Source organism: Melozone crissalis, unplaced genomic scaffold, assembly GCF_028551555.1.
Source record: "Melozone crissalis strain CALT ecotype California unplaced genomic scaffold, PUWL_Pcris_2 ptg000034l_1, whole genome shotgun sequence".
NCBI lineage: Eukaryota > Metazoa > Chordata > Aves > Passeriformes > Passerellidae > Melozone > Melozone crissalis.
In genome coordinates, this window is record NW_026535812.1 from 4,948,717 (window position 1) to 4,973,106 (window position 24,390).

Below are 24,390 nucleotides of genomic sequence, written 5' to 3' on the forward strand. Positions count from 1 at the left end.
CGTGGGCCTCTTCTGGATGATCAAAAAATGCGTCCACTGTGCCTTGTTCTCCCCAGGGCAGGCAGCAGAAAATGTGAGTGAAAGACCCCTTAAAGGCAGGGATGTCTGGGATTGACACACAGATGTCCCCTCTCCTGTCCCCACCTGCCCAAGGCACAGAGAAGGGATCACCTGTGTCCCAGCAAGCTGCCACCTCCCACCCATGTGCACCAGGGTGGGGACAGGCAGGTGACATTTAGCTCAGGGAGAGGAGGGAGGTTTAGCTACAAGCTCAGCATACACAAGCAGGATCACACACAGTTTGGGGCATGGCAGGGCTGTGAATCCATAGGTATACAAGGCAAGAGCTGCTCACACCTTCAGGAGGGCTGGCTCACAGCTCAGGGCCATGTTGTTGGGTCTGAGGCAATCAGAGATGTGGGTGCAGCCACCACAGGAGGGACTCCAGGCCTTGCCCAGAGCAATCCTTTGGGATCTGTGGCAGTGGCTCAGAGCAGGAGCAGGAGCAGGGATGGATACTCTGGAGGAGGGGTAGCTGGGGCTGGTGAGCCCCCAGTGCCCACCCCAAGCCAAGAGCAGGCTGGAGTGGACAGAAGGATCATCTCAAAGGGAAACCCCATGGCTCTGTGTAGCCCAAGCTCTGGGCTAGTGCTGTGGGCTGATGTGGAAGCACCAAGACACGAGCTGGGGCTGAACTTGGTGGCTCAGGTGGCAGGGAGGGGACACTTTTCCTCCCAGAGACCTGCGGCATACATTCACAGAGACACCCAGAGCACCTCAGCTCCAGCAGCTCCCGTGTTCTCAGAGCCGCAGGTCCCAGCCAGAGCCTGGTGTGTGCCCAAGGAGGCCTCAGTAGTAGGCACCAAGGAGGGTTGAGACCTTGTACAGGAGCTCCTTGTGGTTGGCGTGCAGGGGGATCCTCTTGTCCAGCACCTGCCAGCGGATGCACAGCTCGGGGTCACAGCCCTGGAGGAACTGCAGGGGGACAGATGTCACACAGGTGTGTGTGGCACAGACATGTTTTATGGAAAATCCTTTCCTTAGGATTTTTCCTCCTGAGAAGCCTCAGGAACAAAATGTAAACAATGGTTATCTACTGCTGTGGAATGCAACAGGTGCATCTGTGATTGGTCTCATGTGGTTGTTTCTAATTAATGGCCAATCACAGTCAGCTGGCTCAGACAGAGAGCCCGAGCCACAAGCCTTTGTTATCATTCTTTCTTTTTCTATTCTTAGCTAGCCCTCTGATGAAAGGGTATTAATTCAGAGAGATTCTATGTTCTGATTCAATTGAAAAAATTGAAAAATTGGAAAAATTTCACCTTTCAATTGACTGAGACCCTGGAAAAATTTCATCTTTCAATTGAATCAGACCCTGGAAAAATTTCACTTTTCTTGGGTGCTTGTCCTGGTTTTGCCTCACCTGGTCCTCCAGAGAGCCCAATCTTTGCTCCACTACCCTCATCCTCTTTTTTTAGTATAGTTTTAATGTAATATATATCATAAAATAATAAATCAAGCCTTCTGAAATAATGGAGTCAGATCCTTGTCTCTTCCCTCATCCTCAGACCCCTGTGAACACCGTCACACATGTGCTGCCAGCCACACTCAACACCTCCAGTCCCCCACTCTCTTTCTTTTTGGGGCACACATTTTGGTGCCACCCCATGTTCATGCCCTGCTCTCCCCCACTGCATGCAGCAGAGCCCTGTGGGGCTGCGGCTGTGCAGGTGTGGCTGCTGTGCCCAGGGAGCCCCTGGGGTGGCAGCCCCTCACCGAGTTCAGCCGCTTCATCTCCAGGTCGTGCTGGGTGTCGAAGTGCACGCTGATGGCCACCGTCTCCACCCAGGCATTGTCCGTGTTCCGCGGGTCGTCCAGGTACCCCTTGTGCACCTGTGCGTGGGGATGGCACCTGAGCAGAGCCCTCACCACCTCCCTGAGGGCACCCTGGGGCTGGGTGGGGCAGTGCCCTGCAGGTCTGCCCTGCTGGAGACCAGAGTCCCATTCCCAGTGGCATGGGGAGCCACTGCCGCAGGCACAGACTGGTGTGGGCAGCCCTTCCCTGGGGTCTCTGTGCTGCTCCCTGACCCCCAGACACGAATTATGGCACATCCTCACCTCCCCTGGTCCTTCCTTTCTGGTGGGAGCAGTGGCCAGGAGGTGATGCACCCTTCCTCTCTACCCTGTGCCACCCACATGGCCCATGATGCCCACATGTCCCTGTGCCATGGTGATGTCCCCATGTCACCTGTGTGCCACCCAGGGTGATGCCCACATGTCACCTGTGTGTCACCCAGGGTGATGCCCACATGTCCTCATGCCATGGTGATATCCCCAGGACACCTGTGTGTCACCCAGGGCGATGCCCACATGTCCCCATGCTGTGGTGATGTCCCCAGGACACCTGTGTGTCACCCAGGGTGATGTCCACATGTCACCTGTGTGCCATCCAGGGTGATGCCCACATGTCCCCACACCCCTGAGCCCTCCTGTGACCCCCTGTGTGTCCCCACCTCAGTGCCTTGTTTCAGCAGGTTCTGGAACTGGGGCCAGAACTCCCTGCGCAGGATCCACTTGAGCTTCAGTGGCAGCGTCTCCCCTGGCTCCAGGGAGCCCTGTGCCAAAGGAGATAACAGCACTGGGGCTGCCACCAGCACACTGCAGCCTCCCTCCCTGCCACCAGCCTGGCCATCAGGCCTGCCAGCACTGCAGAAGGTGCCACAAGGGCTGCTGGTGCTTCCCACCCTCCCTCTGCTGCCCAGAGCCCTCAGCTCTGCCCCAGCGTATGTCTGAGTTTGCCTGATCCAGTGTCTGCCAAAGGATGCTCTGCCAATGGCTTAACAGGCTCACATGAAGGATGTGAGGGTTGAAGCCAGGGGGAGAGGCAGGAGACAATGGGTCAGGGTGAGTGGGGAAATGCCAGGAGAGCACTGCTCCCCCAGCAGCCTGGCATGCAGGTGTGTCACAGACATCTTTTATGGAAAATCCTTTCCTCGGGATTTCTCCTCCTGAGAAGCTGAGAGGCCCCAGGAACAAAATGTAAACAATGGTTATCTGCTGCTGTGGAATGCAACAGGTGCATCTGGGATTGGCTCATGTTGGATGTTTCTAATTAATGGTCAATCGCAGTCAGCTGGCTTGGGCTCTCCATTTGTGACAAAAGCCTTTGTTATCATTCTTTCCTATTCTATTCTTAGCTAGCCTCCTGATGAAATCCTTTCTTCTATTCTTTTAGTATAGTTTTAATATAAGATATATCATAAAATAATAAATCAATCCTTCTGAAACATGGAGTCAAATCCTTGTCTCTTCCCTCAACCTGAGACCCCTGTGAACACCACTACACAGGTGTTCTGCAGGAGGGGCAGAGGCACCTCCTCAGCCAGGCTGTGACACACACCTGTGATTCCCCCTTTTCTGTGGATCCCTTCCCTTCCCTTCCCTTCCCTTCCCTTCCCTTCCCTTCCCAGAACCTTCCCTTCCCAGAACCTTCCCTTCCCAGAACCTTCCCTTCCCTTCCCTGTTTTTTCCCTTTTCTCACCCCAGGCAGTGCCCACACATCTGACAGGGGGTATTGTGCCACCAGCACTTCCAGCATCTTCTTCAGGCTCTTCCTTATGATGGACCCATCCAGGTTCCTCCTCCAGCTGCGGGAGAGGCCCCTGTCACGCTGCAGCTGTGGCTCCCCTCTGCCCAGCAGTGTTGGGGTTTGGCCAGGTCTCTGGGGTGACCCCACGGTCCCTTTTCCACCCCACATCCCCACCCCACACTCACCGGGTCACCACGGGGTGCAGGGCATGGTTGGGCCCGAAGCAGTGCAGCCTCCCACGGCCTCTCAGCCCCGTCCTGCCCATGGGGTTCCTGCAGGGTGACAGTGAGGGCTCCCTCTGGGCACCCCAGAACCTCCCCTACCCCTGCACCCCACATTTTGGGGGTGTTTTTGGGGGTCAGCCCTAAGGATGGTGCATTTAGTTATCCCTGCCCTGTAGAACAGTGGGGATGGGATGGACGTGCCCAGGCAGCCCTGGCCTCTCTCTGTGTGCCCATGCTTGTCCTGCCAGGCAGCTGCCATGGGGGTGGCACTCACAGGGGCAGTGGCATTCACACTGGCAGGGACACTCACAGTGGCAGTGACACAGGGGCAGGGGCACTCACAGTGGCACTGACTGTGGCAGTGATACAGTGGCAGTGGCACTCACAGTGGCACTGACTGTAGCAGTGATACTCACAGTGGCAGTGGCACTCACAGTGACAGTGACACTCACAGTGGCAGGGGCACTCACAGTGGCTCTCGCAGGGGCACTCACAGTGACAGTGACACTCAGTGACAGTGGCACAGTGACAGTGACACAGTGACAGGGACACTCACAGTGACAGGGGCACTCACAGTGACTCACAGCAGCAGTGACAGTGACACTCACAGTGGTAGGGGCACTCACGGTGGCAGGGACATGCACAGTGGCTCTCACAGGGCAGTGACACTCACAGTGGCACTCACAGTGACAGGGGCACTCACAGTGGCACTCACAGTGACAGTGGCACTCACAGTGAGAGTGGCACTCACAGTGGCAGCCCGTCCTGCACGGTGTACAGCCCGTGGAAGCTCTGCCGGTCGATCAGCCCGTCCATGGTGTTGTAGTTGATCTTCAGCAGAGACTCCAAGGAGCTGCAGGGTGGGAGGCAGCCGGGCTGGGAGGGCTGGCTGTGCCACCAGGGCAGGGAGGAGGGTTGGGGACCCTGGGGGGACACTCACAGGCTGAAAGGGTCCTGCACTGCCATGTCCTTGTGCTCAGCTGAGTAGGCAGGGGGGTCATAGAGCGGGAAATCCACCTGCACCAGACATGGCTGGGTCAGCCCCCAGGTTGTCAGTCCCCCCAGGACCCCAGGGACACCTCAGGGCCCAGTCTCTCCCTCTGCCCAGCTCGTGGGGTGCTCCCCAGGTGATGCTCCAGGCTCTGCTGGGGGCTGAGCTCAGAGTTTTGGCTGGAGGGCTCACACCCCCATGGAAGCCAGCACTGGATCCTGTCCCTGCCCCTGAGCCAGCCATGCTTCAGGAAATACACAGGTGGGTGGTTGTACCCCCTGTGTCCCACCAAGCATCCCCTGGCACTGCAGGTCCCAGCAGGGATGGATCCTAGCCCTTTCCTTTGGGGTCATTCAAGCAGTGACTCCGGGAAGCCAAGGGTCCCAGGGCTGGGAAGAACAACAGCTCCCAAATGGGATGATGGGCTCCTCTTCCCACCACTGTCAGGATGTGCCTCAAACCTTCCCCTGCCAGCCCCAGTGCCCCTGTTCACAGCTCCTACCTCCCAGGGCACCTTCTCGTCGGGCACAGGGAAGCGGAGAATGTGGGACCCTGGGTACAGGAGGTTCCGGGCCAGCACGTGGCATGGGGGCTGCCTCTCCTCGGGCCTCCCCTCCAGGGCAAGCTCCTTGGTGCCCAGGGCTGTGGAGGAGCCTGTGGGGCAGACACAGACAGCAGGGTCCCACAAAGCAGGGCCCCACGTCCAGTACGGTGGGCTGGGGCCCTGCTGAGTCTCTCCATGGGGATGTTGGTGTCCCCTGGCTTCCCTTCTGGCATTAAACCCCGGGGAGGGTGGGGATGGACTCAGGAAGGGCTGGATGAGCTCATGGAGACACCAAACCTCCCAGGAGCAAAGAAACCTGTGTCTCCCTGCTTGTCAGAGGGGTGTGAGGGCAGCCCAGCCTGGTGCTGCTGGGGAGGAGCGGGCTGTGCTTACCCACGGGCGGCACATCCTCTGCAGGGCTGAAGCCATTGCCCCGCAGCGCCTGCATCATCCACCGCAGGGCCTGGGCGCTCTGGTGCACCTGCAGGGCACAGCACAGGGTCACCTCCTGCCCCGCTGTCCCCTGAGTGCCACGGGAGCCTGCCCTGGCACTGCCACCCTGGGCACCGACCGACCGCCACACCCTGAGCCTGGCTGAGTCCTGGTGTTTTGTTGCAGACATCTTTTATGAAAAATCCTTTCCTTAGGATTTTTCCTCCTGAGAAGCTGGGAGGCCTCAGGAACAAAATGTAAACAATGGTTATCTGCTGCTGTGGAATGCAACAGGTGCATCTGTGATTGGTCTCATGTTGGTTTTTTCTAATTAATGGCAAATCACAGTCAGCTGTCTCGGACTCTCTGTCCGAGCCACAAGCCTTTGTTATCATTCCATTCCTTTTCTATTCTTAGCTGGCCTTCTGATGAAATCCTTTCTTCTCTTCTTTTAGTATAGTTTTAATATAATATATATCATAAAATAATAAATCAAGACTTCTGAAACATGGAGTCAGATCCTCATCTCTTCCCTCATCCTCGGACCCCTGTGAACACGGTCACATCAAAGAGTATTGATTCAGAGAGATTCTATGTTCTGATTCAATTGACTCAGACCCTGGAAAAATTTCACCTTTCAATTGACTCAGACCCTGGAAAAATTTTATCTTTCTTGCCCTGCTTTTGCCTCACCTGGTCCTCCAGAGAGCCCAATCTTTGCTCCACTACCCCCGTCCTCTTCACCCTGTCCAAGTCCAGCAGCTCTGCCAGCACATCAACCCTGGAGAGAGAGTGCAGGCTGGAAAACCCTCAGCAGCCACCCCTGCCCTGATCCCAGCTCTTCCATGCCCAGGACACTGAAGGACAGAAGGAATCTCCTTCCCAGGGGGCAGCCATACCTCTGTGCAATGTCCCGGATCATCTGCTCCGTGTTCTGCTTCTCCTGGCACTGCTGGTGCTGCAGGTAGCTCTCCTTCAGGTACATCTCCCACGAGAGCAGGGCAGCTTCTTCATTCTTCTCCAGCTTCTCCTCTGCCCAGGGAAGAGCACGGCAGCGCTGTCACACCCCTGGCCATCCATCCCAAACCGCAGGAGCGCAGCCCCTGTGCCCAGCCCTGTGCCTCGGTGTGCGGTGCCATGCCCTGGGGAGGGGGCAGCGGGCAGGAGGGGGTGCTGGTGCTCACTGAGCTTGTGCTGGGTGGCAGGCTGGCGGAGCAGGCCCCGGCGCAGCAGCAGCTGCAGGTGGCTGAGCAGGATGAGTGGTGGTGGCGCGGGCGGGCGGCCGTGGTACTCCTGGATCAGGTCGTGCCGCTGGAACTTCCAGATCTGGTCCGTGTGCTCCTGCACCTGCTGGAAGGTGTAGCTGGGGCACAGCCCAGGTGTCAGCCGTGCCGTGGGGATCAGGGGGCACAGCATGGCTGGATGGTGTCCCAGCTCTACCCAGCTCCCTCACCAGCCCCGAGCTGCAGCTACTCCTACCACATCTATGATCCCCGAATGGGATCCCATCGCTTCCACCACACCTAGAGCCCCCCAGACTCACTTGAACATGGCAATGAGGAGGTTGAGGAGGAGGATGTTGGTGAAGAGCAGGTACAGGCACAGCAGGATGACTGTCAGCCACTCTGGGAAGATGGGTGTGTTGTTGTCCCCGTTTGTCTCCGGGCACTTGGGCTTGTAGGGGTCAGTCCCGTTGGGGCTGCACTGGTCGATGTTGAAGTTGACCCCTGTGGGACAGCACAGCGTGACTCCATGGTGGCCAAACCTCGGGTGTCTTGGGGAGCACATTCTGCTCTCAGACAGCTCCAGGCAGCTTAGCACCAGGCAGGGACTTGACCTCCATCTATGCCATCCCAGGTGCTCTGCTCACTGCCAGCTCTGTGGCACTTCCATGGGCCAGCACAGCATGAGTTTGGTACATCAGCCCTGTCACAGCCACCCTGCTCGTGCCATGGCTATCACAGCCACCCTGCCATGGCTGTCACAGCCACCCTGCTCGTGCCACGGTTATCACAGCCACCCTGCTCATGTCATGGTTATCACAGCCACCCTGCTCGTGCCACGGTTATCACAGCCACCCTACTCATGGCGTGGCTGTCACAGCCACCCTGCTCAGGCCATGGTTATCACAGCCACCCTGCTTGTGGCTGTCACAGCCACCCTGCTCAGGCCATGGTTATCACAGCCACCCTGCTTAGGCCATGGCTGTCACAGCCAGTGTCCCATACCATCAATGTAGGAGGGAATCTGCCCGAAGATGGTCAGGTAGGAATGGTAGACCACGCCACGGAACAGCCACTCCACACGTTCCTCGTTGTGGATCAGGATAGCCTGCTTGGCCACCCCAAAGGACACCACCCACACTGCCAGCAGGAAGAGGAAGAAGAAGACATCCTTCATCTGCAAAGACACAGGGGGAGCATGGCTGTGTCCTGGAGCAAGCCCCTCTCCAGGATGGGGTGACAGGGGTGGATATCCAGCTGCTGCAGCAGGAGGGTCCAACCTCACCCCCCAGGACAGGGGGAGCTCTCACCATGCGCTTCACGATGATGATCTTGGGCCCCAGTGTCCTGCTGACTGTGAAAATGTGCATCAGGCGCAGGCAGAAAATGATGAAGGCCAGAGACAGTATGATGCGCCCGGGGTATAACGTTGATGGGATCAGCCTGGACATGGAGGAGAGGAAAGGAAACACCTCAGTGCCACCTTAGAACCATAGAGAATCATTTAGGTTGGAATTGCTGAGAGAGAAGTGAGGCCCTGGCACAGAGAAGCTGTGGCTGCCCCTGGATCCCTGGGAGTGTCCAAGGCCAGGTTGGACAGGGTTTAGGAGCAACGTGGGAGAGTGGGAGGTGTCCCTGCCCATGGATGGGCTTTAAGGTCTCTTCCAACCCAAACCAGTCTGGGATTCCATGATTCTGTGAAAATACCGTTGAGCTCTTCAGCTCACCTGCAAGTCAGCCCTGCGATGAAGACCAGGATGGCACAGATATCCAGCTTGTTCCAGAAGTCCTTGATGTACAGGGAAGCCATTTTCACAATCCCGAGTCCATCTGGATCATACAACAGCTGTTGGGAAGAGAAAAGGGGCTGGGTGTAAGATGCTCATGTGTCTCATGGAGAGGAGGGACCACACAGATCATCTGGCCATCACTGGACACTCTTGCTGACCCAAAGGCAACCTGAGCCTGTGTGGTTTCCTCTAGGGGCATGGGAGGAGCATGGGGACATCTGGGAAGGAGCATGGGGACACCAGGGACATTGGGGCTCTTCAGGCTGGAGGAGAAAGGCACTGGGATGCTGAAGCAAAAGCTGGAAAATCTCAAATGTCAAGCAAAACCTGGAAATCCTACTGGGAAATCACCCAAAGGAAGAGCTCCTCCATCTCCTGACATTCCCAAAACAGACACCAGACACCTCCTGGGAAAAGCCCACCAGCCCTGCAGCATTTTCTCCTGCAAATACACAGCAGCCAAGGAGAACCCCTGGCCTCAGAGATGGGGAATCTGCTGGTTCCACGTGCCAGGACCTCTCAGAACAGGGGGTGACACGAGAAGCAGCATGGGAACATGAGCTGTGTGGTGGCACCTCCTGGAGCACCAGAGGGGTGTGAGCCCTCTTGTACCACCTGCCAGCGTGCCCACACCTGGCGGGTCTCCTCGCACACCAGGGAGAAGAGCCAGAAGTAGATGACATATTCCCGCCAGGAGGGCGCGGGCTGGAAGTCCACCATCAGCACGTAGGCGAAGAGCAGCAGGAAGGTGAAGTAGGACAGGGTGTTCATGAGGAAGATGACGATGGGCGCCGTGAAGAAGGCTCGGAGGCGCGCCAGGCAGCCCATGGGGGGCTGCAGCCTCTTCTCCCTGCTGCAGGAGGGATGGATGTGGGTTCAGCTGCTCAGGAGGTGCCATAGCAGCTCCCCCCAGCCCAGCCAGCTGCAGGGGGAGGCTGGAGGAAGCCCTGCCTCAGTGCAATGTCACAGACATGTCTTATGAAAAACCCTTTCCTTGGGATTTCTCCTCCTGAGAAGCTGGGAGGCCTCAGGAACAAAATGTAAACAATGGTTATCTGCTGCTGTGGAATGCAACAGGTGCATCTGTGATTGGTCTCATGTGGTTGTTTCTAATTAATGGCCAATCAATTGGTCCATGTTGGTTGTTTCTAATTAACGGCCAATCAATTGGTCCATGTTGGTTGTTTCTAATTAATGGCCAATCAGCTGGTCCATGTTGGTTGTTTCTAATTCATGGCCAATCAATTGGTCCCCGTTGGTTGTTTCTAATTAATGGCCAGTCACAGATGCACCTGTTGCATTCCATAGCAGCAGATAATCAATGTTTACATTTTGTTCCTGAGGCCTCTCAGCTTCTCAGGAGGAAAAATCCTAAGGAAAGGATTTTTCTTAAAACATGTCTGTGACAATGCAAGAGTGTCCCAGCTGCCAGAGTACCTGAAGGCGATGAGCTTGCTGTAGAGCAGTGGGAAGAACAGCATGCAGGTGATCACCCTCCAAAGGCCATTGTCCACAGACAGCTTCCCCCACCAGACCTTGGTTAGAAAAGCCTGTGAAGAGGAGAAAGAGGAGTTCTGGCTACAGAGGCTGAAGGGCAGAGGCACACAGCCACCCAGGAGGAACTCTTGGGCACATTCCCTCCAAGAACCACTGCTGGCAGCCCACCTGGACACCCCCATGGGACACAAAATTCATGTTCTTGGCCTCCAAGGCCAGCTGCAGACAGGTTGTCTTCCCCCAGGCCTCAGAGACACGGGTGAGAAGCTTCTGGGCTCTCTCCTCGTCCTTGCGGTAGCAGTCTGTGAACACTCCTGGAAGGGCCAGCACCAGCAGGAGGAGGAGGCTGAGCTCTGGGGCCCACAGAGCCACCCTTCTGAGCTGGATCAGGACATGGCACCACACACTGATACTCCCACCAGTGTGTGGGCATGGCCTGTGGACCATAATCCCCAACTGTGGGGATTGGACCCTCATTTCTCACCCCCCAGACATCTCCTGGGTAAAGCTCAGCTGCCCTGGAATGCAGGAGCAGCTCTGGGAGGGACAGGAGCAGCCCTGGGGTGCTGGTGCCCTCCTGCTCACCGATTGCTTTGTGCTCATACTCCTCAGCCAGGGCCAGCATGTCATCGGTGGTGTCCGTGTCCTCCTCCTCCTTGGCCAGCTCCTTCAGGATTTTGCTGCAGGCCAGTGCAGCTGCCATGCAGTCCTGGCTCTGGCACAGAAGAGGAACAAGGAAAGCATGGGCACTCTGTCTGTCACATCCCAGAAGCCTTGACAAGATCTGCCTAGCTCCCACAGGAAGGAGGGAGGGTGGCCCAAGCAGATTGGTGCTGAGGATGGACAGCTTGCCATGACAAGGGCTGAGCCAAGCTCAGGATGGACAGTTTGCCGTGACAAGGGCTGAGTCAAGCTCACCTGTGGATAACCCACTGCCTGGGGAATATGGGAACAGCCCTGCCCTTGGCTAATGGGACAGGGTGGCTCCTTGGCATGCTCACTGGGCCGCCAGCTACACTGCCCCTTGTCCTGGAATGCTGTTTATGAGTGGAAGACTCCTCCATCCCAGCTGCCGTGTCCCTGGGCGCTCTCTCAGCCTGATTTAGCCCACTTCTGGCCCAGCACATCCCCTCTGCCTGTTTTGGCCAGGAAGGGAGGGATCTGGCCTCAGCCGTGGCTGGGGATGGATATAAACTGCCCTCAAGCTGGCTCCTCTTTGGCTGGGGTCAGGCTCAGGACAGCTCTCCCACTACCCCAAATCACAGTGGGGCTGTGAGGTTTGGCTCCATGTGAGCCCCTCAGCTCTGGGCTGTGGTAACTTGTTGGGGAAGATGAAACAGGAAAGCCTTGTAAATATGATTGCCTGGCAAAAGATTTTGAGAATATGGAAACTATAAGCGAGATTGAAATGAAAGCAAGCTCTGAGATACCTCAGTTACTGAACAACTGGAAAACAATGGTGTGGCTAGCTGAAGGTAATCCCCTTTTGATGGAACAACACCCTCTGCTTGCAAACAGGCCCAAGGGTCAGAGCAGACCCTACAGCTTAGCAGAAGGGGCCCAAAGAGGAGTTTTTAGGGTTTAAAATGTAACACAGTGTGGTAATGTAATGATTCTTATAGGCTGTATGGAAATGCTATATGATTGTATATTGTACTAGATTGGTTAGTGAGAATCAGAATATTCAACACAGAAGATTTATGGTTGTAACAGGAACCTCGCTCTCTTGCCTTTTACTCTCTTACCGTCTTGTCCTCTCTCCCCCTCTCTTTTCTCCGGCCTGCTCTGAGCTGTGGCTGGCAGCTGCCAGCAGGGCCCTGCACCCAGGCCCTTTGCAATAAACCCCAAATCCCAGCAGGGCCCTGCACCCAGGCCCTTTGCAATAAACCCCAAATCCCAGCAGGGCCCTGCACCCAGGCCCTTTGCAATAAACCCCAAATCCCAGCAGGGCCCTGCACCCAGGCCCTTTGCAATAAACCCAAATCCCAGCAGGGCCCTGCACCCAGGCCCTTTGCAATAAACCCAAATCCCAGCAGGGCCCTGCACCCAGGCCCTTTGCAATAAGCCCCAAATCCCTGCAGGGCCCTGCACCCAGGCCCTTTGCAATAAACCCAAATCCCAGCAGGGCCCTGCACCCAGGCTCTTTGCAATAAATCCCAAGTTCATGACCTGGCTGCAGAGATCTCTCATCTCCATCCATCCTGACCATCCCACCCCCCTGGCTCCTGCAGTACCTGTGCCCAGATGATTTCTGCCAGCTCCCTGCGGTTCTGCACCACGGCCCAGATGAGCAGGTCCCTCACGGGATCCATGGTGAAGGTGACTCGGCCAGGAGAGCGCTTGTAGAGGGACCTGAGGCTGGAGCCCTGCACCTGCAAGGCGTGCCACGCTCAAACCCCTGCTGCTGCCTCCAGCACCCATGCAAAGGGCTTTGCCCAGCTCCCAGGACTGGATTAATCCTGGGATTTTCACTTTTTCTAGCGGGATCAGGTGGAGCTGTGCATCCACCGTGCACCCAACCCACCAGCATCACGCATCCACACAGTGCTACAGCTGTAGGGAGCTGTACATTTTAGACGACTAAAAGGCACTTTAGTACCATTTTTGAGCAGACAGGAGGACAGAGACCCGGAGGCGGTGTCCCTCCCTCCCCAGCGGTAACCCGAGATGCGTACGTTCAGCTTGATGTGCGGCACGGGGATGGAGAGCCGGGGCCGCTCCGCCTGCTTGGGCTTGGGGTACAGGGGCTGAGTGGAGCATCCCAGCAGCTCCCGCAGCACCTGCGAGACGTGGTGCATCTGCAGCCTCGGCACCTTGGAGCCGGCCGTGTGCTCCCTCTCCTCCAGCAGCACCTTCTGCAGCTTGCTCTGGAACAGGCAGGACGGCGCCAGGTTGTCGTAGAGGTAAACCAGGGTGTCCCAGGTGACAAAATCCTTGAGGCGCACTCCCTGCTCCAGGAACAGCTTCACAAAGTCGGGTTTGTTGGAGATCAGGGCGGCTGCCATCACGGGGTGGAGATCTGAGGGCTGGCAGGGCAGAGGCAGAGGTGAGGGGCTCCCTGGTCTCAGAGCAGCATCTTACCATGCTCCTCACTTGGGGGGAGATTTTGTCCCCGAGCACAGGAGGAGTGTTTGGATGTGAAAGAGAACAAGGCATTCACTAAACCTTGTGGGTCATTCCCAGGGGGTTAGAAGAGGGCACTCCTCTGTGGCAATGGAGCCCTCGGTCCCCTTGGCTGCTGGGCAGAGGGATGGGTAGGGCAGAGACCACCTATTCCAAGTTCAGGAATATCACAGAATCACAGCACAGTTTGGGTTGGAAGCTCATCTCATTCCAATCCCCTGCCAGGGGCAGGGACACCTTGCAGTTTCCAGGTTGCCAGCTTGACCTTCAACATTTGGGGCATTTATCCTCAAATATTTCACTTTTGTGTTCCCAGCTCCCACCAGCCCTTCCCAGTCTCATCAAAGGTGTGTGAGGTGGAGGAACTCAAACTGTTGACTGTGATAGGAAAATCCCTTCCAGGTTCCACAGCCCCATCAGGAAGGACAGACAGCCCTGCTCAGCCTTGGCTTCTCCACAGCAGGGATGGCAGAGCTGGCCCCTGCCCCACTCTGCAATAAGGTATGACCAGGGATGAGTTTAGACACAAATTTCTGTTTGAGCAGGGACAACAGGGCAGAGCTGTTAAGAGGTATTTTAGGTTCTAGGTGGGATCTTTAAAAACACTGGTTTTGAGCCAAATACCAATTGCCTTTGTGTGTGCTTAGCTCTGCTCTGGGTGTTTGAAAGCATTTTTGAAGAACAGCCCCAGTTAATGCACTGGGAGTTCAGGGTCCAGGAGAAATCCCTTGAAAACTCTCCCTGGGCACAGCCAAGGTGAGAAGCGCCTGCCAAGCTGTAAGCCTGACCAGACAAGCAGCACAGGCGTGGCCCTACCTTCCAGTCGTGGTCATCTGTGAAGATCTCACTCCGGGCAATGTCCACCCTGTTCCAGGCCACGGCCAGCTTCAGCTGGTGGTCCCAGTTCTCCCGACCAAAGTGGTCCTGGTTTCGGGATGCTGCACACAAAGTGAACGGGTTAGAACAGAGGATCACTCAGTGAGAAGACACCACCTGGGAGCCTCCTTGGATGTGTGGCCCTTTGGATAATCATCTCTCCCCAGGAACAAGGTCTGGGGACTTCTTTGGTGACCCCATGAGTCAAGCAGAGGTGGAAGTGACTTGACCCCTGTCCTGTTCACCTTGCCCCACCCTCCCAGAGAGGCTCCCAGCCCTCACCTTTGAAGAGGGCCTGGAGGATGGCCACATCCACATCCTGCTGGCCATATTTGCCCTCTCTGAAGATGGTCAGGAGCTGCCGGCTCCGCACAATGTCCTGGATCTACAAGGAGAGCCATGGGCAAAGCATTGAGCAGCAACATCTCCTCGCTGCTGCTCCCCACTGTGCTGGGCAATTCCTCACTGCCCTCCATCTCTGAAGAGCCCCTGTGCTGTGTCCTCCACCATGGCTTGGTCACAAACATTCCCTCTGTGCCCAAAGGGAGCCTGAGCCCTTGGGGTGCCCACCAGGACAATGATGAGGGTGGCTGGGGGCAGATGAGGCTTAAACTCCCCACTGGGACCCTTGCTGCTCTTTGGTTTCCCAAAGGCTGCAGGGGACTCGCCTTCTTGGTCCACTCCACCAGTTTGCTCTCAGTGAAGAGCTCGTAGGTGTCCTGGAAGAGGATGCTGAGTTTGCTCTGGATCAGGGCGATGGTGATCTTGGCCACGGGCAGGTTGGCCACCTGCGCGATGACATCGGCCACGCGCCCCGACCCTTCCACGATCACACAGGGGGTCCCGTGGGTGATGGCATTGTAGATGGTCTGCAGCAGAGCAGGGAGCTTGGTCAGGATCCCAGCCAGACACCTGCAGGCCCTCTCTGAGCCTGGGACCCTCTGCTGCTCCCTGCGCTCCTGTCAGTGTGGCACCAACAGGAGCAGCACCCCAGGAAGGAGCTGTCCCTCCTTTGACCCCCTGCCTCAGCTTGCCACAATCAGTTCCTTACATCAAGAGTCCCAGGGCCTCCTTCCAGCACCACACACACGATGGGGATCTTGATGGCAACACCTGCAGGGAAGCAAACCCAGGGTGACCTTCCCATAGGGCTGATCCCCCCGTGTGGTCTCCTCTGAGTGGTGGAGTGCAGAAGGCAAGGTGGGAGCAGTGTCCCTGACACGTCAGGCTTCAGGGGAGGGAAGGAAAACCATGCCCAGTGATTGTCTGGCATGGCAGGTCAGACATGTGGTGGGATTTTTGGGGGTGTTCTGTGCAAGGCCAGGAGTTGGACTTGAGGATCCTTATGGGTCTTTTCCAGCTCAGGGGGTTCTGGGGTTCTGTGAGCACATGTGTCTGTGTTATGGCAGGAGATCATTGGCACAGTGAGAAGGTGATGCCTGGAAGCTCCCTTGGGACCTGGCCCTCTGGGAGAAATGACTTTCCCTGATCAGCTCAGCATCCCAAGTCTGGGGACTCCTTTAGTGATCCCATAAGTCTAACAGAGTAAGGTTCTTTGATCTGTGTCGTGGAGGAACCAGGTTCCACATTTACCATGGCAATCCTCTCAGCTCCTGTGCCTGGATCCTCTGGGGAAGCCACAGCCCCTTGCTGAAGCCCAGGAAGGACACCATTCCAGGGGCATGGCCCATCCCTGCCTCAGGCCAGGCTGTGTGTTGCCATTACCTCCTTTCACCTTGGTCTGCTCAGAGATGAACTTCTCCAGCCTGGTCCTCAGGGGGATTTCCACGCCGTACCTCCCGTGGGTCCCGTCGTCCACCAGGATGAAGTGGGAGTGGTTGCTGTCCAGGCAGGACAGGCTGCCTTGGTTCTCCTCATCCAGCATGTACTCAGCAGGAAAGCCCCCCTGTAAGGAGCAGGAGGAGACACTCTGGGAGAAGCCTGGCAGAGGAGCAGCAGATAGCCAAGGTGACCAGCACGTGGGGACAGGAATGGGTCAGCACGTGGGGACAGTCTGGCCAAACTGTCCCTGTGCCCCCACAGCACTCACACCAGCCCTGCCCCATGCTGCACTGGCCCTCACACCCACAAGAGTCCACCCAGGAGAAGCACAGAACCACAGGCAGGGTGGAGGGGCTTCTCAGCAAATTCCAGCCTGGTGCCATCCCTGGAAGAGTTCAAGGCCAGGCTGGATGGCCCTTGGAGCAACCTGGTCTAATCAAAGATTCCCTGCCCATGGCAGAGGGTGGGACAAGGCGAGATGTCAGGTTCCTTCCAACCCAACCCATTCTGGAGTTCTGTGAGCATCACTTGTGCCCAGCTGGGTTTCCCTGGGCTGCCTGGCTCACCATGGGGCAGACGAGGCTCTCGCGGTTGTACACGGTCCCCCAGGTGGCAATGCCAATGGTGACAATGTCGCCCTCCTTGTGGCTGCAGCTCAGCATGAAGTCTCGCACTGCCTCTCCCACCTGTTTCATCACACCAGCGTGGGACCCCCCTGTGATGATCCAGGCTCCTGGGGGGCACAGAGGGCCATGGGAAGGGAGAGGCTCTGCCCACAGCCATCTCCCAGCCTCCCCCGTGTGGCTGTGGGTCGCTGGGGTGCTCCATCCCCCGAGAGATGTCCCTTCCCTGCCCTGCTGGCACAGGCAATGCCTTCTTCAGCACCTTTCGAGCCTCTTTTGTGACTGAGCAGGAGCAGACCTTCCCTGGTGATCGTGGTCCAGGTAGGACCCACAGGGCTCCTAAAGCAGCTCAGCATCACCAGAGCAACTCAGCATCACCTGAACAGCCCAGCTCACTGAACCTGGCATGGCCAAGTACAACCACAGGGAGACCCTTGTCACAGACACGTTTTATGAAAAATCCTTTCCTTAGGGTTTTTTCTCCTGAGAAGCTGAGAGGCCTCAGGAACAAAATGTAAACAATGATTATCTGCTGCTGTGAAATGCAACAGGTGCATCTGTGATTGGTCTCATTTGGCTGTTTCTAATTAATGGCAAATCACAGTCAACTGTCTCAGACTCTCTGAGTGTCACAAGCTTTTGTTATATTTCAATTCTCTTTCCTTTCCAGCCTTCTGATGAAATCCTTTATTCTATTCTTTTAGTATAGTTTTAATATAATATATATGTCATAAAATAATAAATCAGCCTTCTGAAACATGAAGTCAGATTCTCGTATCTTCCCTCTTCCTGGGACCCCTGTGAACACCACCACAGACACTCTGCATCCAGATGACCTTTACAAGTCCCTTTCATCCCCAACTATTCTATGATTCTGCAATTTCATTATTCTGAGGTCTCTTACCTGTGGTCTGGGCCACCTTGACCAGCCCTTGCCGGAAGATGTTCTTCAGCCTTGGCTTCATGACGAAGTTTTTGGCTCCCCCGGTGACTGAGATGAGCAGGTTGGGGGGGTCGAGGCCCCAGTGCTGTGTCATGAGGTGATAGATGACCCGTGGGGGGGTGTCCGAGGAGACACGCACGTACTGCAGGAAAAGGAACAACACACATTTGTTATTTTGGGTATAAACAATGGTGTCAGGGTAAAAGGACAGCTCCAGCACAATTCCTCCTGTCCCACCCCAGAGGCTTCCCAACACCATTCCACAGCAGAGTCCTCCTGCTGTTGGTCCAGGTCTTTGTCCATGACCCTATTCCTGTTCGCTTTCCTGGGAGCAAACATTCCCCAGACAAATCTGAGGGCAAGGACAAGGAACAGCCACTCCTTGAGTCTTGTGGTTTCAGAAGGGGTTTAAGGCTGGGAGAAGGGGTCCTGTCTCAACCCCTCCACTGCTTGAGTCACTGTTGCTTTTGGAGCAATTCCACCCTTTCCCAATGTTCTCTCATCCAGGAGGGAAATGTTCCTGTGCCATCTCCCATGTCATCATGCCCGTGGCCAAGATAACCATCGCCCTGATCCAGAGCAAACTCAGTGTCCTCTTCCATGACACCTTTGAGCTCTTCCCTGAGCTCTTCACTGACCCAAGCACTGTCTCCCCACACACCCACGGGGGGGACAAGCAGATCACCTTCCCTGTCTTCTGTCCCAGCCCTGTGAAGCGGATATCGCCGAAGGCATCCGTTGGCATCTCCTGGATGTGCCTGCTGGGGTCCCACTCCTTCCCCAGGAAGATGGGAGGCTTGGCAGCATCGTCCAGGTGCTGTTCCCTGAGATAGCCACACTCACAAACGATCCTCCTGAAAAACACACCGACAGCTCCATGGAGAAACCCCAAAGGCAAAGCCCGGCCTCAGCCCAGGCAGGAGGTGCTGTTCTCATGAGGAGCATCACAGGCCCCACATCTCCCACCCAGCTGCTCCTCCAGCTCAGAACTTGTGCAGAAACAAGGGCAATGTTTGGGGGGGAAATTAAGGGAAAAAATCCAAATATTTCCACCGGTAGAGATTTAGGACGGAAATATTTAGGGTGGAAATGACTGCCTGCAAAAGCATTGGAAATGTTTTTCTCTGGGACAGAATCTCAGCCGTGTGGTGACTCACCTCATGTTGAAGAACCAGTTAAAAAGAGGGTTTTGAATCCCTGTGACAGAAAGCTGGGATTTTCTGGTGCTGTAGCTTTGTTATCAACCCTCACTTCTGCTCTCCTGCAGGGGAGGGAAGGAGGGAGTGCCTCACTTACCCAGAATCTGATGTCTGGGAGCTTTCCACAAAATAGGTGCATTCCTTCTTTCGGATATTTTCAGGAATCCAGGAGATGAGATTTTCCTGGTGGAGCAAGAAAAGCAGCCAGGGGTCAGGGTTTCTGGAAAGGGCCAGAAGTTATTCCAGGGGCCAGGCACCATGGAGATGGGAGCACATCTGGGCACTTCTTGGGGTGGGAAGGATGAAAGCTCCATTGTTGTCTGCAAGGACAAAGCCAGCTGCACTCCAAGGAGAAGGGATATGAGTGCTGGCCATGTGCCTCAGATATCTGCAGGTTTTCTGCCCCTAAAACCAACCTGATCAGTTATTAATGCTCCTGTTAGTGAGCCACTCATTAATGCTGTTTCACGCATGTGCCCAGCCATCCCCTCTTCCAGCACCCCCTGAACTTGCCTTTTCATTGCTGCCAGCAGGGAAATGAGCCTTCCTCCTGCTCCTGGAGACACTGCTGCTGCTCTGCTGCAGGTTGGGGACCACCTCGAAGTCGCTCATCTTGCTGGGGTGTGTGGCAGGCTCATCTCCCCTCTCGGGGCACACCTTGTTCAGCTCGGAGGGCAGCACCCTGGCACAGCGCCCGCGCGCAGACATGGCTCCTGTGTCCTGGGCTTCTCAGCCTCCCTTCTCCTGATCCTAGGCTGGGAGCTCCTCAGCATCCCCATCCTGAGGGCAGTGGAGGAGAATCAGAGAATGCCAGAATGGTTTGGATTGGGAAGGGCCTTAAATTTCATCTCCTTCAAACCTCCTGACAAGGGAAGGGACACCTTCCCCTCGAGCACATTTCTCCAAGCCCCCTCCTGTCACAGACATCATTTATGAAAAATCCTTTCCTTAGGATTTTTCCTCCTGAGAAGCTGGGAGGCCTCAGGAACAAAATGTAAACAATGGTTATCTGCTGCTGTGGAATGCAACAGGTGCATCTGTGATTGGTCTCATGTGGTTGTTTCTAATTAATGGCCAATCACAGTCAGCTGGCTCAGACTCTCTGTCCGAGACAGAAGCTCTGTTATCATTCTTTCTTTGCTATTCTTAGCTTAGCCAGCCTTCTGATTAAACCTTTTCTTGTATTCTTTTAGTATAGTTTTAATGTAATATATATAATAAAATAATAAATCAAGCCTTCTGTAACATGGACTCAGATCCTCATCTCTTCCCTGTGAACACCATCACACCCTCCAACCTGGCCTTCAAAGAAATAAAGGATGCCCATGAGCTAAAAGCACTGAGGTGCCCCATCCATCATTGCCAGGGTGGAGGGTGGCCCACCTGCCATCCCCTCAGCACAATCCTGACACAGGGTGTCCCCACGTGTGTGGTGACCACAGCATGCGCCACGCTTCCCCAGGGGAGCCCACCAATGTCCCCAAAGTGCCCCAGCACTGCCAGCCTGTGGCTCTCCTCACCTGCTCTCCACTGCAGGCAGCTGGGATATTTCTGGCAGCAGGGAGAGCAGAAACTAGGTCTCTTGTGTGAGCAGTCTGAGCATGGCCCTGCACGGAAAATTTGGGAGTGTGGACATGCAGGCTGCAGGGACCGGGTGCTGGAGTCCTGTGTCCCCTGCAAAGGGGCCCTGAGAGCCCCAAGATGCACATGGGCTTGCTGCAGAACTCCTGAGCCCCCCTGAACACCCACAGCCCCTTTGCTGAGATGGGAGAGCTGCTGGGGCAAAGGTGGAAATGCTGCTGGGGTCTCTGGAGCCCAAGAGGGGTGGTGTCCTCTCAGGAGAGCTGGGATTAGGTAATGGAGGAAGCACCAGGCCCAGGTGATGCTCTGCTCAAGCTGTGGGGTCTGTGTTTAAGGAGGATTTTTTTCTGCTTTCTTCAAGCCACATCCTGCATTTCACCCAAGGGTGGGGAGTCCTTGTGGGGACAAGGATGCGGATGCTAAATCATGGAGTCGCAATGAAAAGCTCTTTTATCAGCCTCCCTCCTGGGATCTCCCACAGCCCCACTGACCTTGGGAGGCAGGTTTTGGCAGGCTGGATTTCTGCATCAGCACAACCCCCAGCAGATCTGATTTTTGGAGAAAGAGCAGTTGAAATAAGGTCAAATGCACTCCTAATTCTTGTCCCACAAGGCAGACAGGCTCGTGGGGGCTTGGGGCATGGCCACAAGCAGCTCATAAACCCATTCAGGAAGGGCTCCAGCACCTGGAATAGCTGTCTGTCCTCCAACACCTGGAATTCCTGTCCTTAGGGGCTCAGGGACAAGGACAGAGCCCTTTCTGTGGCACATGCTGCCTGCTTCCCAGCCTGAGGGGGTCAGGTCAGCCCTGGGTCGCACAGCGTGGTCACAGCACCCAGCAGGACAGAGTGCAAGGCTGAAAACTGCCCCTGATCCTGCCGGTGATCCTGCCCACCCCGAAAACCGCCCCTGATCCTAAACCCCTGAAAACTGCTGATAATCTTGTCAACCCTGAAAACCAACTGTGATCCTAAACCCCTTGAAAACTGCCCACCCCGAAAACTGTCCCGGTTCCTAAACCCCTTGAAAACTGCCCCTCTGCTCCTGCCCACCCTGAAAACCGCCCATGCTCCTAAACCCCCGGAAAACTGCTGGTATAATCCTGCCAACCCTGAAAACTGCCTGTAATCCTAAACCCCTTGGAAACTGCCCGTGATGCTTCCTATCGCAAAAACTGCCCCTGCTCCTGCCCCCCATAAAATTGCCCTTGTTCCTGCACCCCTGAAAACTGCCCCTGCTCCCATGAAAACTGTCCCTGATCCTAAACCCCCTGCAAACTACCGATGATTCTGTCTACCCTGAAAACTGCCCGTTATCCTGCTCCCCCAAAAACTGCCTGTGCTCCTAAACCCCCTGAAAACTGCCCATGATGCTGTCCCCCATAAAACTGCCCTTGTTCCTGCACCCCTGAAAACTGCCCCTGCTCTTGCCCTGCTGAAAATCACCCCTGATCCTAAACCCCCCGAAAACTGCCCCTGATCCTGTCCACCCTGAAAACTGCCCATGCTCCTGCTCCCCTGAAAACTGCTTGTATAATCCTGCCAAACCCCAAAACCCGCCTGCGATCCCAAACCCCCTGAAAACTGCCCATGATGCTTCCCCCTTGAAAACTGCCCCATGCTCCTGCCCCTCTAAAAATTGCCCCTGCTCCTAAACCCCCTGAAAACCGCCCGTGATGCTTCCCACCTCGAAAACTGTCCCTGCTCCTGCCCCCTTGAAAACTGCCTCTGATCCTGCTCCCCTTGAAAACTGCCCATGCTCCTAAACCCCCTGAAAACTGCATGTGATCCTAAAACCCCTGATCACTGCCCCTGATTCTGCCCCTGCTGAAAACTGCCCCTGATGCTAAAGCCCTTGAAAACTGTCCCTGATTCTGCCCCCGCTGAAAACTGCCCCTACGCCTATGAAAACTGCCGGTAATCCTGCCAAGCCCGAAAACCGCCTGTGATCCTAAACCCCCTGAAAACTGCCTGTGATGCTTCCCACCCCCAAAACTGCCCCTGCTCCTGCCTCCCATAAAACTGCCCTTGTTCCTGCACCGCTGAAAACTGCCCCTGCACCCCTGAAAAATGTCCCTGCTCCTAAATACCCTGAAAACTGCCCATGATCCTGCCCCCTTGAAAACTGCCCCGTGATGCTTCCCACCTCGAAAACTGCCCCTGCTCCTGCCCCCCATAAAACTGCCCTTGTTCCTGCACCCCTGAAAACTGCCCCTGATCCTGCCCACCCCAAAAACTGCCCCTGCTCCTAAACCCTCTGAAAACTGCCCGTGATGCTTCCCATCTCGAAAATTGCCTCTGATCCTGCTCCCCTTGAAAACTGCCCATGCTCCTAAACCCTCTGAAAACTGAATGTGATCCTAAAACCCCTGAAAACTGCCCCTACGCCCATGAAAACTGCCGGTAATCCTGCCAAGCCCGAAAACCGCCTGTGATCCTAAACCCCCTGAAAACTGCCTGTGATGCTTCCCACCCCCAAAACTGCCCCTGCTCCTGCCTCCCCGAAAACTGCCTGTGATCCTAAACCCCCTGAAAACTGCCCCTGATCCTACTGCCCCTGGATATTGCCTGTGATCCTAAACCCCTGCAAGCTGCCCCAGTTGCTGCCCCTCCCGGCACACCCTGCCGCGCTGCCCGTACCTTTCGTGCCGCATGCCCGGGCCGCATCCCCGGCTCTCCGCCCCGTGCCCTCGCAGCCATTCAGCCCCGTGTCCCTCCGCTCCGCCGGGTCATTCTGTCATTCTGTCCCCGGAGCAGCGGCGGGGAGCGGGGCAGAGCTGCCTGCAGAGAGGAGGAGGCGGCAGCCGCTGGCAGCTTCCCAGCAAATCAGGCTGCAGGAGCGCTCCGAGCCGCGGAGCTGCAGAGCCCAGGCGGTCCCGAGCTTGCTGGAGAGGCTGAGTCACCCTGGCAGTGCCCGCAGTGAGCCCCGCTGCCCCCAGCCCCAGGTGGGCAGGGCAGCATCCACACCCAAACCCCTCGGGGCAGGCGTCAGGATGCGGTTATTGAGAATGTCAGAAGTGCTCCTGCCCGAATTAAGGGGCAAATGTCACTGTCACATAGGCCAGTGATAATGGTATGGGGTTTATTTGACCGTGAATATCAAATTCACTGGAGAGAGAGAGGGAAAGAAAGAAATAGGAAATAGGTGGGGCGGGTGTTGGGGAAGATGAAACAGGAAAGCCTTATAAATATGATTGCCTGGCAAAAGATTTTGAGAATATGGAAACTCTAAGCGAGATTGAAATGAAAGCAAGGTTTGAGATACCTTAGTTACTAAACAACTGAAAAACAATGGTGTGGCCAGCTGAAGGTAATCCCCTTTTGATGGAACAATTCCCTCTGCTTGCAGACAGGTCCAAGGGTCAGAGCAGACCCTACAGCTTGGCAGAAGGGCCCAAAGAGGAGTTTTTAGGGTTTAAAATGTAACACAGTGTGGTAATGTAATGATTCTTACAGGCTGTATGTAAATGCTGTAGGATTTGTATATTGTACTAGATTGGTTAGTGAGAATCAGAGTATTCAGCACAGAAGATTTATGGTATTGTAAAGGGAACCTCATTTTCTTTCCCCTTTTACTCTCTTACACTTTTGCTCTCTCACCTCTCTCCCCCTCTCTTCTCTCGGGCCTGCTCTGAGCTGTATTTGGCAGCTCCCAGCAGGGCCCTGCACCCAGGCCCTTTGCAATAAACCCAAATCCCAGCAGGGCCCTGCACCCAGGCCCTTTGCAATAAACCCAAATCCCAGCAGGGCCCTGCACCCAGGCCCTTTGCAATAAACCCAAATCCCTGCAGGGCCCTGCACCCAGGCCCTTTGCAATAAACCCCAAATCCCAGCAGGGCCCTGCACCCAGGCCCTTTGCAATAAACCCCAAATCCCAGCAGGGCCCTGCACCCAGGCCCTTGGCAATAAACCCCAAGTTCCTGACCTGGCTGCAGAGATCTCTCGTCTCTGTCCATCCTGACCATGCTACCCCCC

The 24,390-nt window shown here is 55.7% G+C and overlaps 1 protein-coding gene and 1 non-coding gene across 2 annotated transcripts; both read right to left on the reverse strand.

Annotated features, from left to right (window-relative positions):
- On the reverse strand, positions 1-23,159 carry TRPM2 (transient receptor potential cation channel subfamily M member 2). Its single transcript, XM_054282574.1, has 33 exons — positions 23,056-23,159; positions 19,350-19,616; positions 18,934-19,019; positions 18,323-18,491; positions 17,599-17,779; positions 16,638-16,804; positions 16,015-16,195; positions 15,341-15,402; positions 14,958-15,158; positions 14,572-14,674; positions 14,230-14,351; positions 12,966-13,316; positions 12,525-12,662; positions 10,876-11,005; positions 10,459-10,604; positions 10,231-10,343; positions 9,427-9,646; positions 8,731-8,849; positions 8,314-8,446; positions 8,009-8,180; positions 7,324-7,507; positions 6,965-7,143; positions 6,680-6,812; positions 6,474-6,561; positions 5,742-5,829; positions 5,307-5,458; positions 4,754-4,830; positions 4,565-4,666; positions 3,775-3,861; positions 3,542-3,647; positions 2,514-2,615; positions 1,777-1,893; positions 1-975 (listed from the first exon to the last, which is right to left on the reverse strand). Exons 2-33 carry the CDS (start codon positions 19,542-19,544, stop codon positions 850-852), a joined length of 4,530 nt encoding a protein of 1,509 aa, XP_054138549.1. The 5' UTR covers positions 19,545-19,616; positions 23,056-23,159; the 3' UTR covers positions 1-849.
- LOC128941324 (Z6 small nucleolar RNA) lies at positions 2,572-2,656 on the reverse strand. Its single transcript, XR_008483510.1, has one exon. It is a non-coding gene; the product is annotated as a Z6 small nucleolar RNA (small nucleolar RNA).
- Positions 23,160-24,390: the final 1,231 nt, after the last annotated feature.

Coding starts and splice junctions, on each gene's coding strand:
- TRPM2 (XM_054282574.1), bottom strand. CDS start 19,544: ATGTCTGCGCGCGGGCGCTGTGCCAGGGTGCTGCCCTCCGAGCTGAAC. Junction 12,663..12,965: donor TGCCGCACATCAAGCTGAAC/GTACGCATCTCG, acceptor CACGCCTTGCAG/GTGCAGGGCTCCAGCCTCAG. Junction 8,181..8,313: donor TCATCATCGTGAAGCGCATG/GTGAGAGCTCCC, acceptor GTGTCTTTGCAG/ATGAAGGATGTCTTCTTCTT.